The 16824-nt window shown below is 40.9% G+C and overlaps 1 protein-coding gene across 1 annotated transcript; it reads left to right on the top strand.

Moving 5' to 3' along the window:
* The first annotated feature begins 313 nt into the window (after nt 1–313).
* Nucleotides 314–16145, top strand: GP6 (glycoprotein VI platelet). Its single transcript, XM_081032836.1, has 7 exons — nt 314–433; nt 1804–1839; nt 1956–2213; nt 4463–4747; nt 5510–5563; nt 14851–14901; nt 15400–16145. Exons 1-7 carry the CDS (start codon nt 400–402, stop codon nt 15633–15635), a joined length of 954 nt encoding a protein of 317 aa, XP_080888962.1. The 5' UTR covers nt 314–399; the 3' UTR covers nt 15636–16145.
* Nucleotides 16146–16824: the final 679 nt, after the last annotated feature.

The raw sequence follows: 16824 nt of genomic DNA, 5'->3' as shown, positions 1-16824 counted from the left end.
ATTCCCATTAGCCATGCATGAGGATTCCAACTTCTCCACATCCTCACCACCACTTGTTATTATTTGTCTTGTTGATGATAGCCATCCTAGTGGGTGTGAAGTGATATCTTGTAGTGGTTTTGATTTGCATATTCCCAGTGAGGGATAGGAAATTTATGGAAGTATCAGAATACGAACAGTCCCTTAATAGGCCCCCACGGTATGACCTTGGCTGGTGACGAGAGATAACTGAGGCTCCTTGGAGCTGTGTGCAAGTCATTCTACAGCAGGAACAGCTCCCACTTGATAAGTCTCAATTAGGAAAAGCCAGGCTGGCGGGGGAGGGAGGAGAGCATTCTTCATTCTCCTCACATCCCGTGTCTCTGCTCCAGTCCCGCACAGCTTCCCTTCTGAGGAACCATGTCCCCATTCCAGTCTGTCCTCTTCTGCCTTGGTGAGTCCTGAGGGCTGATTTGGGAAATGCTGAGGGACAGGAAGTGGGTTACGAGACAAAGAAGTTTTTAACCATGTGAGCAGTGAATTTTGGAGCAAGAGGCCCATTCATTTGTTGGGTGGGTCTCAGGGAGGTGGAGTGTTTGTCTGAGTTATTGTAGTCTATTCTTGGCTGGGCCAGGAAATGAACACAAGTTTCCTAGTATTGGCCACAACTTTCTCCCACTACATAATTTTTAAAAAATGTGGACTCAGTAATATCAGGACTAGTTTATAGATTTAACTTGTCATTCATTATTCCTCATGGCACTGGCTCAAATGATCCTGCCATTTGCTACAACATGGGTGGGTGGACCTTGAGGGTGTTATGCTGAGTGAAATAAGCCAGACAGAGAAAGAAAATATTGCATGACCTCATTTATATGTGGAATCTAAAAAAACTGAACTCATGGGAGCAGAGAGTAGAATGGTTGTTTCCAGGGCCCGGGGGTGGGAAATAGGGAGATGTTGGTCAAAGGGTACAAACTTCCATATAAGATGAATAAATTCTGGGAGTCTATTGTCCAGCATGGTGAGTATAGCTAATAATACTGTATTATACTCGTATACTTGAAAGTTGTCAAGAGAGTTGATCTTAAATGTCCTTACCACAAAAAAGAAATGGTAATTATGTGACCTGATGGGGGTGTCAGCTAATGCTAAGGTGGCAATCATGTTGCGATATATAAATTTATGAAATCAATACATTGTATATCTTGAACTTACACAATGTCATATGTCAATTATATCTTGATAAACCTGGAGAAAAAAATAAGAGACCCCACTCAACACACAATCCCCTTCTCAAAGAGGAGGTAATTCTCTATCTAGTCATCAAAAGTGTGTGCATGGGGGAGAGGTTCTGGAGCTGGCGGGGGGCAAGCAATTCCCTGTTGGCTTAAAAAAAACAAACCTCATGGTAAAGTAACATACTTAACAGAAAATTTACCATTAACGACATTTGCAATGCTGTGCAACCATCACCTCTATCTGGTTCCAAGACATTTCACCCCTCCCAAAGGAAATTCCATACCCACTGCCCTCACCCCTCAACGTCCCCTCCCCACTTCCCCCAGCCCCTGACAACCATTAATCTGCTTTCTGTCTCTGGACAGATTTACCTCTTCTGGACATTTCATATATATGGAATCACACAATAGTGACATTTTATGGCTGGCTTCTTTCACTTCAATTATGTGCATGTGTATCTTTGAGAAAACAAGTATGATGAAAGAAAGCTAAGCATACAAATGTCTTATCACCATGCCCAGCATGCAGGAAGTGTGAATTCACTCAAGGTTCTAGCATTTGGTCCTTTCCTTTTGTCCTCAGGGCTGTGTCTGGAGCAGGTGATACAAGCTCAGAATTGTGAGTGGGGATCCCTCCTCTGGGGTCAGACACTGAGAGGGTAGTAGGGGTGTGAGGGCTCAGGAGGAGGGTGCTGTTTGGAGGCTCTCCTCCACTACCCTCTGCTTCCCTTCCAGGCCCGCTCCCCAAGCCCTCCCTCCAGGCCCATCCCAGCTCTCTTGTGCCCCTGGAGAGTCCAGTGACCATCCGTTGCCAGGGGCCCCCAGGCGTGGACTTGTACCGCCTGGAGAAACTGAAATCTGGGAAGTATAACGACCAGGCTGTCCTCCATATCCCGGCCATGAAACAAAGCTTCGCTGGATGCTACCGTTGCTTCTACCAGAACGGGACCTGCTGGTCTCTCGCCAGTGACAAGCTGGAGCTGGTGGCTACTGGTAACTGGACAGAGGGGTGGGGTGTAGCTGGACGTGTGGCCTCAGGGCTATATGGTCCTCAGTTTTGGGCTGGAAGAGGGTGAAAATGGAGATGATGATGATAGTAAATTCAATGGCCTAGGGGGTTGGGATTGGGTGGGGCCAGTGAGGCACTGGCCTTGGGTGTTAAATTTAGGAGAGGTGCCAAAAATCTTTTGCCTTTTTAAATTTATTGGGGTGCCAATTGTTAGTGAAATTACATAGATTTCAGGTGTACAATTCTATATTACATCGTCTATAAATCCCATTGTGTGTTCACCACCCAGAGTCAGTTCTCTTTCCATCACCATATATTTCATCCCCCTTACCCTCATCTCCCTCCCCCCACCTCCCTTACCCTCTGGTAACCACTAAACTATTGTCTGTGTCTATGAGTTTTTGTTTCTCATTTGTTTGTCTTGTTCTTTTGTTGTTTTTGGTTTATATACCACATATCACTAACATATGACTTATGTTGATTAAGATTTTTTGGAGAAATGAACCTGAAGAGACATTTCCCAAAAATCTTAATCAACATAAGTCATATGTTAGTGCTTTTACCAATAATGTTATCTTTTTACAAAAGTCAAAATCAATGCAAAACATCCATGATGAGCAAAATATGACAATTTTAAGTAAACACAGAATCCATCAGTGATTGTCCAGCCATAGCTCAGCCTGATGCAAAAGGAAAAATGTGCACCCCGCTATTCATGCACTAACGCACTTTTTGTTTTTAGATGGAATAAAATGTCCCAGCTTATGCTTTTCTTTCCAATGCGTTTTAAATGGTTATTTTCCAAGATAGATTTTGAAAATATTGATGAGTTTGTTTCCATGAAAGCCAGAAGTGTCAAAATGACAATAAATCCTGTCTTTTTTTGGAGGGGTATAAATAAAATATTTAAACTTAAAGTAGTGTTTTGAGTTTTAATAACCTACTGTAGAAATTGTCAATATTTTTCAACTATGCTAATAGTGTGGAAAAAAACTGTTTGGAGCCTTTGCCTCAGTCTTCAATATGGCTCCCCTGGCCACAGATGGATTCTTTCTTTGCTTAAAACTCTTGATGCTTTTTTTCACTGTGAATGTGTTTGCATTAATTTTGATTTAAAATTTCATTAAAATAGTATTTATCGTGATGACAGAGGGTTTTATTGTGCCCCTTTAAATTTGCCTCCAAGAAGAGTGGCTCACTTGCCTCACCCCAATTCCCATGGTCAGTGGTCTGCCAGACCTTATGTTGGCTTTGGGGACTGACCCAAATGCTCTCTTCCCATTAAGTATTTCCCTCACCTCCCTATTTAAAGTTGCACCCAATTTAAAATGGCACTCATCACTATCTGGTGTGCCACACGTTTACCTATTTATTTTAGTTATTGTCTATTCTTCTTCCTGGTGGGAATTTTATTTCTCAGAACAGAGATGGACACATAAGAGTTGCTAAGGAAAAACAATTGTTGAATGAGCCAGCATTATCAGGCAGCTTTTGTTGTGAGCACCGTGTGCCCGACGTGGAGCCATGCTCTGCAGTGACAATGTTGTCAAGTTATATAGCAGTGTAGGTTCATTTTTAGGAGCAGAGAGCCTGGAGCCAAACGCAGTGACTGCAGATTTCAGCTCTGCTTCCTGTTACCACATGGTCTTAGACAAGTTATCCTGCATTGTGCGCCTTAGTTCCATTGATAAAACAGGGATATTCATAGTGATGAATTCATAGGTTTTGGTGAGACTTCGATGAATTGATATATGTCATGAGCTTGGAACAGAACTTGAAATCTGGCACTTGAATGCAAGTTTACAATGTAACTATCCATTGTGCACTGTAACACAAGCTTACAATACAATGTAAGCTTAAGCTATTTTGTTTTTTTCATATTTTCAGTGCTTGCTGTGCTATGCATTAGGTACTCTGCTAAATATTTAATACATATTGTTTCTTTCATTGTAGAGTAGAAAACACTGAGGCACAGCTGTAGGGGCAATTTATCTCCAGGATCACACAGCCCCTAAGTGGCAGAACCAGTATTTAAGCCTGGGCACTACGATATGACTTTAGTCAGGCTCTCTTAACTGCTTTGTGAGCTGGCAGGGAGGGTGGATTCTCCAGGGTGGATACAGCTGGAAAGTTCCCTAGCTCTTAGGGAACTGGAGGGACCTCCCTGCCCCTCCCCACCCCCAACCTAGACTTTTGCCAGTGTCTTTAACACCAGAGGTCTCTTCTCTACCAGGAGTTTATGGCAAGCCCTCGCTCTCAGCCCAACCCAGCCCAGTGGTGTCCCCAGGAGGGGATGTGACTCTACAGTGTCGGAGCATATATAGTTTTGACCAATTTGCTCTGTACAAGATGGGGGACACTGGGCCCAACAAGGGACCTGAGAGGTGGTACCGGGCAGATTTCCCCATCATCACGGTGACTGCTGCCCACAGCGGGACCTACCAATGCTACAGCTTTTCCAGCAGAGACCCGTACCTGTGGTCGGCCCCCAGTGACCCCCTGGAGCTCGTGGTCAGAGGTAAGGGGGGGTGCAGATCAAACTTTTCTTCCTCAGCCTTCACAGGCCCTGATGGAAGTTCCAACGAGAGGGACTGATAGGTGCAAAGATATATACCATATGATTCCAACTCAATGTACAGTATCATTTTATTTACACACACACATGCAAATATATAATATTATAATTAGTAGAGCAAACAATCTTAAATCAAAAACACATCCAACACATGTATAATTGTGACTGTGAGAAGCACTGTCACTTAGAAGTCCATAGTGCGGTTTGAACTTAGAAGGGGGGGCTTCCCTAAGCAATCAGCATTTGATGTGGGTCTCAGGGCACAGTACAAGTTAGTCAGGTGGGTGGGGCAGGTGGGGTGGGCTGCAGGTGGGTGCACGGCCAGTGTGGTGGGAGCAGGGACGGGCTGCGTTTGTTCCTTAGGTGCCTCCTACCCCCATGGGATGCTTGCCCCTTCCCCCAAGCTATCGCACTGTTTGTTTCTACTTCCTTACTTCTCAGGACACAAGGGCTGATTTTGCTCCCAGGAACAAAGGATGTGTATCACAGAGATCCAGGAAAAGGGCAAAACAAAGATTCAAAAAGCAGGGACAAGGGTTGTCATTATGAATTAGCCCCAGAATATGCCAGGGGTGCCTTTCAAATGCTGTTTTCATCCATAGTAGCCCAGTGATTTAATTGGGGTGGGCCAATGTTTTATTTATTTATTTACTCAGAACCAACAGCTAACAGAGCACAGAATTCTTTCCTTTTCTAATTTTTCAGGGAACTCTGTGACATCCAGCCAGTTACCCAGAGAAGCACCTACCTCTGTAACAGGTGAGTACTGTAGGATTCACCCTGGGGTCTGGGGTCCAAGGCACACGGACCCCTTCTTTGCTTTCTTCCCTTTCTCCAGATTTCTCAATTTAACTCACTTGTGTCTTTCACAAATTTGCTATATTTTAAAAATCTCTTATTTTTGCCTGTAAAGAAGGTGGGTATAATAAATAGATATCAAATATACTGCTCCACAACCCTTCTTTCCAGCCTCAGGGGGTCGGTTTGTAATGCCTAATGTGCAGAATATCTGAGTGCTTTATAAAATTCTAGGTTTCTGTACTGCATGCCTGAGGCTCTGAGTCTATTGGTCAGTGGCTCTCAAATGTTAGCGGGCCTGAGAATTACCTGGTGGATCAGATGACAGCTGGTGCCTTTAGAAACAATGTGCTAGGCTATGACATCTCTGACATTTCTGTGTCTCAGGGGGGACCCAAGTCTCGAGGAACAAGAAGCATGTTGAAAAGACGCAGACTGAATGGGCCTACATGTGGGGTAGAGAGTGGTTGGGGGGCTGTCATGGCAAAAGAGGCACAGTGTGTGGGCAGTCATGCACATGCGTGTGTGTGTGTGTGTGTGTGTGTGTGTGTGTGTTTCTGATAGGATTTTATTTAGTTGAAATTTACTGGGGTGACAATGGTTAGTAAAGTTACATAGATTTCAAATGTACAGTTCTGTATTACATCATCTATAAATCCCATTGTGTGTTCACCACCCAGAGTCAGTTCTCCTTCCATCACCATATATTTGATCCCCTTTACCCTCATCTCCCAGCCCCCACCCCCTTACCCTCTGGTAACCACTAAACTATTGTCTGTATCTATGAGTTTTTGTTTCTTTGTTTCATTCCTTTGTTGCTTTCAGTTTTATATCCTACATATCAGTGAAGTCATAGCGATCTCCATTTTTTCTGTCTCACTTATTTTACTTAGCATGATAGTCTCAAGATCCAGCCATGTTCTTGCTAATGGCAGTGTTTCATCTTTTCTTATGGCAGAGGAGTATTCCATTATGTATATATACCACATTTTTTTTTAATTTTTTAATTTTTTAAATTTTTTTTATTTTTTTATTTATTAGTTTCAGGTGTACAAAACAAGGTAATACTTAGTCGTTCATCATTTATATCCCTCACACTGTGAACCCCCCTCCCCCCATCCACTATCCCTCCGACCTCACACTGAACCATCACATTATATATATAAAATTATAGTTGGCATTCATTAACGTTTAGCTTCTGGTGTACAATGCCATGATCAGGTATCCACAGTATCCCTGAGGTGGTCTCCCAAATAGGACGCATGTCCATCGGATACCCAACAAAATCTTTACAACATTATTGAATACCTTCCCCAAATTAATTTTCAAAAAAACCCTGAGGCCATCTTGTGGTTACCAGCTGCTTCCAAATCCCTTCACTTTTCCCCTTATCCCCAACCCCCTCCCACACACCATCTAACCACTCTCGGTTTTTTCTCTGCGTCCCCAAAACTGTCTCTGATTAGTTCATTCACATAGTCTTTTCTTTAGATTCCATATATAAGTGAGATCATATGGTACTTGTCTTTCTCTTTCTGACTTATTTCACTTAACATAATGTTCTCTAGATCCATCCATGTTGCTGCAAACGATAAGATTTCTTTCTTCTTTATGGCTGCGTAATACTCCATTGTATAAATGTACCACATACCACATTTTCTTTAGCCAATCATCTGTTGAAGGACACTTTGGCTGATTGGAAATTTTTTTTTTTTAGTTTTATTATTATTTTTATTATTATTATTTTTTTAATTAAATTTATTGGGGTGACAATTGTTAGTAAATTTACATAGATTTCAGGTGTACAATTCTGTATTACATCGTCTATAAATCCCATTGTGTGTTCACCACCCAGAGTCAGTTCTCCTTCCATCACCATATATTTGACCCCCTTCCCCTCATCACCCACCCCCCACCCCCTTACCCTCTGGTAACCACTAAATTATTGTCTGTGTTTTATGTTCTATGAGTTTTTGTTTCTCATTTGTTTGTCTTGTTCTTTTTGGTTTATATACCACATATCAGTGAAATCATAGGGTTCTCTGCTTTTTCTGTCTGACTTATTTCACTTAGCATTATTCTCTCGAGATCCATCCATGTTGTCACAAATGCTCCTATATCATCTTTCCTTAACGCCGAATAGTATTCCATTGTGTATATGTACCACAACTTCTTTATCCATTCATCTATCGAAGGACATTTTGGTTGTTTCCATGTCTTGGCCACCGTAAACAAAGCTGCAATGAACATTGGCGTACACGTGTCTCTATAGAGAAATGCTTTCAGATTTTTTTGGTAGATACCCAGGAGAGCGATTGCTGGGTCATATGGTAATTCTATTCGTAGTTTCTTGAGAAACCTCCACACTGCCTTCCATAGCGGCTGCACCAGTCTGCATTCCCACCAACAGTGTATGAGGGTTCCTTTTTCTCCACAGCCTGTCCAACACTTGTTGCTATTTGTCTTGTTGATGAAAGCCATTCTGACTGGGGTGAGGTGATATCTCATTGTGGTTTTCATTTGCATTTCTCTGATGATTAGTGATGTTGAGCATTTTTTCATATGTCTAATTGCCATTTGTATATCCTCTTTGGAAAAATGTCTCTTCAGGTCCTCTGTCCATTTTTCAATTGGGTTGTTTGTTTTTTTGTTGTTGAGTTTCATGAGTTCCTTGTATATTTTGGATATTAGCCCCTTATCAGAGGCACTGTTTGCAAAAATCTTCTCCCATTCAGTTGATTGCCTCATTATTTTGTCAATAGTTTCTTTTGCTGTGCAGAAGCTTTTCAGTTTCATATAATCCCATTTGTTTATTTTAGTTTTTACTTCCATTGCCTTTGGAGTCAAATTCATAAAATGCTCTTTGAACCCAAGGTCCATAAGTTTAGTACCTATGTTTTCTTCAATGCAGTTTATTGTGTCAGGTCTTATGCTTAAGTCTTTGATCCATTTTGAATTAATTTTGGTACATGATGACAGATAGCAGTCCAGTTTCATTCTTTTGCACGTAGCTATCCAATTCTGCCAGCAACATTTATTGAAGAGGCTGTCTTTTCTCCATTGTATGTTTTTAGCTTCTTTGTCAAAAATTATCTGTCCATATTTATGTGGTTTTATTTCTGGGTTCTCAATTCTATTCCATTGGTCTATGTGTCTGTTTTTCCGCCAATACCAAGCTGTTTTGATTATTGTAGCCCTGTAGTACAAGCAAAAATCAGGGAGTGTGATACCTCCAGTATTGTTCTTTTTTTTTTTTTTTAATATTGCTTTGGCTATTCGGGGTCTTTTGTGGTTCCAAACAAATCTGATGATTTTTTGTTCTATTTCTTTAAAAAAATGCCATTGGGATTTTAATGGGGATTGCATTAAATCTGTATATGGCTTTGGGTAATATGGCCATTTTAACTATGTTGATTCTTCCAGTCCATGAGCACGGAATGTCTTTCCATTTCTTTGTGTCTTCTTCAATTTCTTTCAAAAATGTCTTATAGTTTTCAGCATATAAATCCTTCACATCCTTGGTTAAGTTTATTCCTAGGTATTTTATTCTTTTTGCTGCAATTGCAAAAGGAATTGTTTTTTCTATCTCTTTTTCTGAGATTTCATTGTTGGTATATAGGAAAGCAATGGACTTTTGTACGTTGATTTTGTAGCCAGCAACTTTATTGTATTCATTGATTGTTTCTAATAGCTTTTTGGTGGAGTCTTTAGGGTTTTCTATATATAGCATCATGTCATCTGCAAAGAGTGACAATTTAACTTCTTCATTCCCAATTTGGATGCCTTTTATTTCTTTCTCTTGCCTGATAGCTCTGGCGAGGACTTCCAACACTATGTTGAAAAGCAGAGGTGATAGGGGACAACCTTGTCGTGTTCCTGAATGTAGAGCAAAGGGTTTCAGCTTTTCACCATTAATTATGAGATTAGCTGAGGGTTTGTCGTATATGGCCTTTATTATGCTGAGGTATTTTCCTTCTAAACCAATTTTAGTAAGTGTTTTAATCATAAATGGATGTTGTATCTTATCAAATGCTTTCTCTGCATCAATTGATAGAATCATATGATTTTTGTCCTTTATTTTGTTTATGTGATGTATCACATTGATGGATTTGCGAATGTTGAACCATCCTTGTGCCCCGGGGATGAACCCCACTTGGTCGTGATAAATAATCTTTTTAATGCATTGTTGTATTCGATTTGCTACAATTTTGTTTAGGATTTTAGCATCTGTATTCATCAGAAATATAGGTCTGTAGTTTTCTTTTTTTGTGTTGTCCTTACCAGGTTTTGGTATCAGGGTAATGTTGGCCTCATAAAATGAGTTAGGGAGTACTGAGTCTTCTTCAATTTTTTGGAAGAGTTTGAGCAGGATTGGTATTAGATCCTCTTTGAGGGTTTTGTAGAATTCACTGGTGAAGCCATCTGGTTCCGGACTTTTGATTTTGGGAAGGTTTTGGATGACTGATTCAATTTCGTTACTGGTGATCGGCCTGTTAAGATTTTCCAGTTCTTCATGATTCAGCCTTGGAAGGCTATATGTTTCTAAGAACTTGTCCATTTCTTCTAAGTTATTAAATTTGGTGGCATATAGTCCTTCATAGTATTCTTGGATAATCCTTTGTATTTCTGTGGTGTCCGTGATAACTTGATTGGAATTTTTTAACTTTTTATTTTGAGATGTGGATTCAGAAGAAATTGCAAAGATAGTATGAAATGACTCCATGTATGCTTTGCCTCGATTTCCCCAGTGGTTATGTCTTACAGAATTACAATACAACGTAAGAACTGGAAACCTGATGTTGGTACAATCTGCATGTTTAGTCCTATGTCAGCTTATCACAAGTGCAGCCACCACGGCATTCAACATACAGAACTATTCCACCCCCACAATGATACCCTTCAGGCTACCCCTTTATAATTATCTCTCCCCTCCATCTTTAACCTTTGGCAACCATCCCTAATTTTGTCTTCATTTCTTTAATTTTGTCTTGATTTCTTTGTCATTTTGACAATGTTATATGAGTGGAATCATACAGCATGGAACCTTTGAAATTACCCCCCCACCCCACTCAGCATAATGCCCTGACACCCACTCAGGTGGTTGCATGTGTTGGTAGTGTGTTCTTTTTTACTGCTGAGTAGTACTCCACAGCATGTGTGTACTACACCACGTTTGACTCTAAATTTAAACATTCACTAATAAAACACACAGGAAAAGAAATAACAGAAAACAAATAATATCCATGCTCTGATTACATCACAGATAGGTGAGGACAAACTAGGCTTTGATGAACTGGTTCTAGCCAAAAAGCCCCTCAGAGACTGTCCCCACCCTCAACAGGAGGCTGAGGGGGTTTGGGAAATATTTTGGTGGAATATTTTGGAGGCTGAGGGGGTTTGGGAAATAGAAGGTCCCTGGTTAAGAAAATGGCCTTGGTAGGGAGGGGAGCCTCTTATACTCAGAGGCTGGTATCAGCTTGTTCTTCCATTGTGTTCACATAGATCTGCTGACCCACATTGTAATTTTTAAATTGGATTATAAGTTACATACCATGAAATTCATCATACCCACTGGAATGGCTATACAGTAGCACAAAAACAAGTGTTAGTGATAATGTGGAAAAACTGGAATCTTCATACATTAATGGTGGGAGTGGATAATGGTGTAGCTGCTGTGGAAAACAGTTCATTGGTTCCTCAGAAAGAATTGTTATACAACCATATCATAGAATTGTCATATGAACCAGCAATTCCACTCGTACTTATGTGCCCAAGAAAATTAAAAAATATAACCAGGCATTTAGAGCTCAGTAGAAAGGAGTATGAATACTGGGCTCTCTTTTCCATCACCTAAGGCTGTAGGTTTTTAAACTGTGTCATAAAACTACCTGAGTCTTTCCAGGACAGTCCTTGGTTTGAGGATGGAGGATGGGATGGAAGTAGGCTCTGAGCTTGGGGACAGAGGAGCATTCTGGGTAATGTGGCCATTTCAAAGATGGCAGACCCAAGGCTGTGATGGGAAGAGCATGACTCATCCCTACACATTGCTCTTCTGACTTGGCTGTGGTCCTTGTATGCAGTCTTTTTTTTAAAAAAATTTATTTATTGGGGTGACATTGTTAATGAAATTACATAGATTTCAGGTGTACAATTCTGTATCACATCATCTATAAATCCCATTGTGTGTTCACCACCCAGAGTCAGTTCTCCTTCCATCACCATATATTTGATCCCCCTTACCCTCATCTCCCTCCCCCCACCCCCCTTACCCTCTGGTAACCACTAAACTATTGTCTGTGTCTATACACAATGGAATACTATTCGGCGTTAAGGAAAGATGATATAGAACATTTGTGACAACATGGATGGATCTTGAGAGTATAATGCTAAGCGAAATAAGTCAGACAGAAAAAGCAGAGAACCCTATGATTTCACTGATATGTGGTATATAAACCAAAAACAAGACAAACAAATGAGAAACAAAAACTTGAGAGTATAATGCTAAGCGAAATAAGTCAGACAGAAAAAGCAGAGAACCCTATGATTTCACTGATATGTGGTATATAAACCAAAAACAAGACAAACAAATGAGAAACAAAAACTTGAGAGTATAATGCTAAGCGAAATAAGTCAGACAGAAAAAGCAGAGAACCCTATGATTTCACTGATATGTGGTATATAAACCAAAAACAAGACAAACAAATGAGAAACAAAAACTTGTATGCAGTCTTTTTTTATTTATTTATTTTATTAGTTTCAGGTGCACAAGACAAAGTAATAGACGTTCATCATTTATATCCTTCACACTGTGTAAACCCCCCTCCCCCCATCCACTATCCCTCTGACATCACACAGAGCCATTGCATTTCCACTGTCTCTATCCCTAATGCTGTACTCCGCTTCTTGTAAGTATATACATACATATATATGCATATATATGTATATATATAAAATTATAGTTGGCATTTATTATTGTTCAGCTTCAGGTGTACAATGCAGTGATCGGGCATCTACATCTTCCCTGAGGTTGTCTCCCAAATAGGACAAGTGTCCATCGGATACCGTACAAAATCTTTACAACATTATTGATTACATTCCCCAAATTAATTTTCAAAACCTTGTGGCCATCTTGTGGTTACCGACTGTTTTCTAATCTCCTCACCATCCCTCTTATCCTCACCCCCCCACCCATCTAGCAACCCTCAGTTTTTCCTCTTTGTCTCCAAAACTTTCTGATTAGTTCATTCACTTATTCTTTTCTTTAGATTTCGCATATAAGTGAGATCATATGGTACTTGTCTTTCTCTGTCTGACTTATTTCACTTAACATAATGTTCTCTAGGTCCATCCATGTTGTTGCAAATGGTTAAGATTTCTTTTTTCTTTATGGCTGCGTAATACTCCATTGTATAAATGTACCACAGTTTCTTGATCCAGTCATCTACCAATGGGCATTTCGGTTGTTTCCATGTCTTGGCAATTGTGTATAGTGCTGCAATAAACATAGGAGTGCATAAAGATTTTTGAATTGGAGTTTTGGATTTCTCCAGATAGATACCTAGGAGTGGAATTACTGGATCATAGGTAGTTCCATTTTCAGATTTTTGAGATACCTCCATACTGTTTTCCATAGTGGCTGCACTAATCTGCAATCCCACCAACAGTGAACTAGCGTTCCCTTTTCTCCACATCCGCGCCAGCACTTGTTGTTTGTTGATTTATTGATGATAGCCATTTTGACTGGGGTGAGGTGGTATCTCATTGTGGTTTTTGTTTGCATTTCTCTGATGGTTAGTGAGGTTGAGCATTTCTTCATATGTCTGTTTGCCATCTGTGTGTCCTTTTCAGAAACTTGTATGAAGTCTTGTTCCCCATTGCTTCCATGCAGAGCCTGTGCTTCAGCCCCACGTGGATCATAGGTGCCTGGACACCACACACCCTCTCACCATTCAAGGTCCAATGCAAATACGCTTCCTTCATGCTGTAGTTCTCTGTCCCCTTGCTTTTCCTGGAAAAAGTCTCCTTTTCCTTCAAGACAGAAAAACTTGACAAATTCCCTGAGGATAGGTTAGATGTCTCCACTGAGTTCACCCAACTCTAGCTTTCTTTAGGCTCTTCCTACGTCGCTGATGGGATTCTTCCCACCCTCTGTTCAAGACCCTGCTGGATTCCCGGTCACCCTCAGGATGTAGCCAGAGCTTGCTGTTCAGTGACTTTAGATTCTATGCTCTTAGACAAGCCACTGATGATCCTTCCTGTCTTGTCTTCATTCTGCATGCTAATCTTAGCCATATGGAGTCAATTGATACTCTTCTGGGTGCTTTATGTCCTCTCCTGACTCTGCATCCAAGCTGCTTGCTTTGCTTTTCTTTCCATTTCCCCATGGCTTCAATTCCTCCAGAAAGCCTTTCTGACACTGCAGGCTGGATTGGTAGTGTCCTCTGTGCTTCTTCAGTGTCCTGTGGACTACCTATTAGAGCAAGTTTCACAGTGAATCAAAATGGTCACTTTAATTCTTGGTCTCCTTCAGTGTCTGGCAGCTCCACATGGGCAAGAACTGTGTGTTTGATGCACCATTAGTATGCACAGCACACGGCTGATCTCCTGGAAAGTGTCAGGAGATATTTGTAGAATAAGAGAAGAAGAGCTAGCATATATGGGGTGCTTACTATATGTCAAGCACTCTGCTTCATGCTATCATTATTAGTTTAATTTTCACATCGATCTATGATATAGAGATGGGAAAACTGGCTCGTAGATGTTAAATCATATGCTAGAGGCTCTACATCTAATAAATACTGTATCTGAGGTCCAAGGCTTGACAGCCCAACTCTATAGTTCATATTCTTCTTCTTCTTTTCTACAATGCAATGATTTTATTAATTTTACAATGATCACCACAATCTAGTTTTAGAACACTCTCATCACCTCAAAAAGTTCCCTTGTGTCCTTTTACAGGTCATTCAAACTCCCACGCCTAGCCCTAGGAAACCACCGATCTTCTTTCTGTCTGTATAAATTTACCTTTTCTAGACATTTTACATAAATGGACTAATACAACATATAGTCTTTTGTGCCTGGCTGCTTTTACTTGGCAAAAAGTTTGCAAGGTTCATCTATTTTTTGGCAGTTCATGTCCTTGTAGCCATGGAATTCTGCCTCCCAAATGGGTGTGTTTAAGGTTGGGGCAGGAACAAGGGTAGGGGCGATGGTCCCATCCCTTCACACTTACCTTTTTTGATTCTCAGAACCTTCTAGGAATATCACCATCTTTCCAGAGGGGTCAAGCTCTCCAACTGGTAAGTGGTTCTCTCTGGATCTTCTTCCTTCCCACCCTATGTCTTTACCTAAAGCTGATGGCTTTCCCTGTGCAGAAGCTATAGCACTGTGATCTTGGGCCCTGGTGTGTAAAGTTTTAAGGGGTGAGGGAAAATTAGCACATGGAATTCAGAGCTGGGCAATAAGTCAGGTGGGAAGGTGGAGATCTAAAGGAAGATAAATTCATCTCTCTCCTCACCCCTTATAACAGTCTTCTCTTCCATAATTAATAACCTGGTAGTGTCTGTGCATGGGAGGGAATGTATGTAAGAGGTTATATTTAGGAAATTTGGCTTATCTAATTCTGACCTTGGTGAGGAGGGGAGGGACCCTCTAGGAAGGAGATTGGTGCCCTAGCTAGCAGAGTGTAATAGGATCTCAGATGATGGATATGGCTGTAAGAAACCAAAGATGTGCCTTGGAGTGTGTCCTGGAGATAGGTTCTTATCTCCTGCTCCTGTTTCTCTTCACTTCTCCAGATCTCACGCACCCGTACTACACTAAAGGCAATCTGGTCCGGATATGCCTTGGGGCTGTGATTCTAATACTTCTGGCGGGGCTCCTGGCAGAAGATTGGCACAGCCGAAAGAAACCCCTGCTGCACCGGGTCAGAGCTGTTCACAGGCCACTCCCAACCCTCCCACAGACCCAGAAAGCACAGAGTTGTCAGGAAAGGGGTCGACCAGATAGTCATAATCAAGGATGCCACTATTAGAACCCCAAGGCTTGGTTGTATCTAAGAGATAGGTCATGGGAGTGAGGAGGGGACTTAGAGTGTGTGTGGCATCTGAGAGCAAGAGGATAGAGGCTACAGCTTTGGAAAAGGAGGGTCAGGGTATCTTTGTCGTGCTCCCTCAAGCATCTGTTGAGTTGATGTCTACTGGGGGCGCCAAAAATATGTAAACACATGACTCGTATTCATCTTTTGTTATTGGTATATATCAAGTATTACAATTTTAATACAGTTTTTTTCTTTCTTGAAATGTGTACACATTTTTTTGGCACCCTCTGTATTTGGCTTTCTGTCCAAGAACTCCCTCTGTTTGGGATGGCAGGAATCCAGTGGATGCCAAAGTCTCCTCCCTGATGTCTTGCACATTGTGGCTCTTACGGCATCCTCACTGGACCATCATACTTACCTTTTTCTTCAACCTTCTATAATATGGGTTATAGATTGACCTCTATGTTTAGTTAGAATCCATTAATAAACACAACCTCCTTCATGAATGCTTTCACCTTTATTTCTCTTTATATACTCATGATGCAGACATTTCATCCATAACAGCATTAAGTGACTTGTACATGTTTTTGTAAGCTGAAGACACAACTAAGGCCAAAATGACATTTGGCCCAATACTAACATCACTGAGATGCACACAGGAAGTTCACCATCACGTTGAAGATCTGTTGGAGTCTTGAAGACTTGATTGGAGTCAAGTCTTGAAGACTTGATTGGAGAATGAATGAATGACTCCAGAGAATTCAGAAAATAAAGTCATGAGAAGAAGGTCTGTTATTTTTTGGATCTTGATTATCTCTCTCAATTGTCAGACGTGGGTTGCTTTCTTTGATTTCTTTCAGCAGCTTCTGGATTCGAGCATCAGATTTATCTATCTTCAACCTGGTGGTACAATAAAGGAAAAAGGTTTGCTGTTGATTCAAGGAGATTCATTTCAAACCCCTAAGTACCCACAAGTCTCATACTTTAGGGATTTTCAGAGCAGGAACCACCTTTATTTATTATTCTATGCTGCCAAGTAGAGTTCCATATTGCTTTGATAAGGGAAGAAAAGATAATATCAGTTTAACATTGTAATGGTATAAAGCCATGCTGTCGTTTTGGATGGCTGGATGATCTTGGGTGATTATGATATTATACTTGGTGTGAGAAGTGAAATTGATGA

The sequence above is a fragment of the Rhinolophus hipposideros genome, assembly GCF_964194185.1.
Source record: "Rhinolophus hipposideros genome assembly, chromosome: 21".
In the NCBI taxonomy this organism is placed as follows: domain Eukaryota; kingdom Metazoa; phylum Chordata; class Mammalia; order Chiroptera; family Rhinolophidae; genus Rhinolophus; species Rhinolophus hipposideros.
Note: the sequence above shows the minus strand (reverse complement) of the source record. Positions and strands in the feature narration are given on the sequence as shown.

What these genes read in the sequence shown, in the direction of transcription:
- GP6 (XM_081032836.1), top strand. Translation starts at nt 400, where the DNA reads ATGTCCCCATTCCAGTCTGTCCTCTTCTGCCTTG. An exon ending in GCTGGAGCTGGTGGCTACTG is followed by an intron (nt 2,214 to 4,462) that starts GTAACTGGACAG and finishes CTTCTCTACCAG; the next exon opens with GAGTTTATGGCAAGCCCTCG. An exon ending in GGGGTCAAGCTCTCCAACTG is followed by an intron (nt 14,902 to 15,399) that starts GTAAGTGGTTCT and finishes TCACTTCTCCAG; the next exon opens with ATCTCACGCACCCGTACTAC.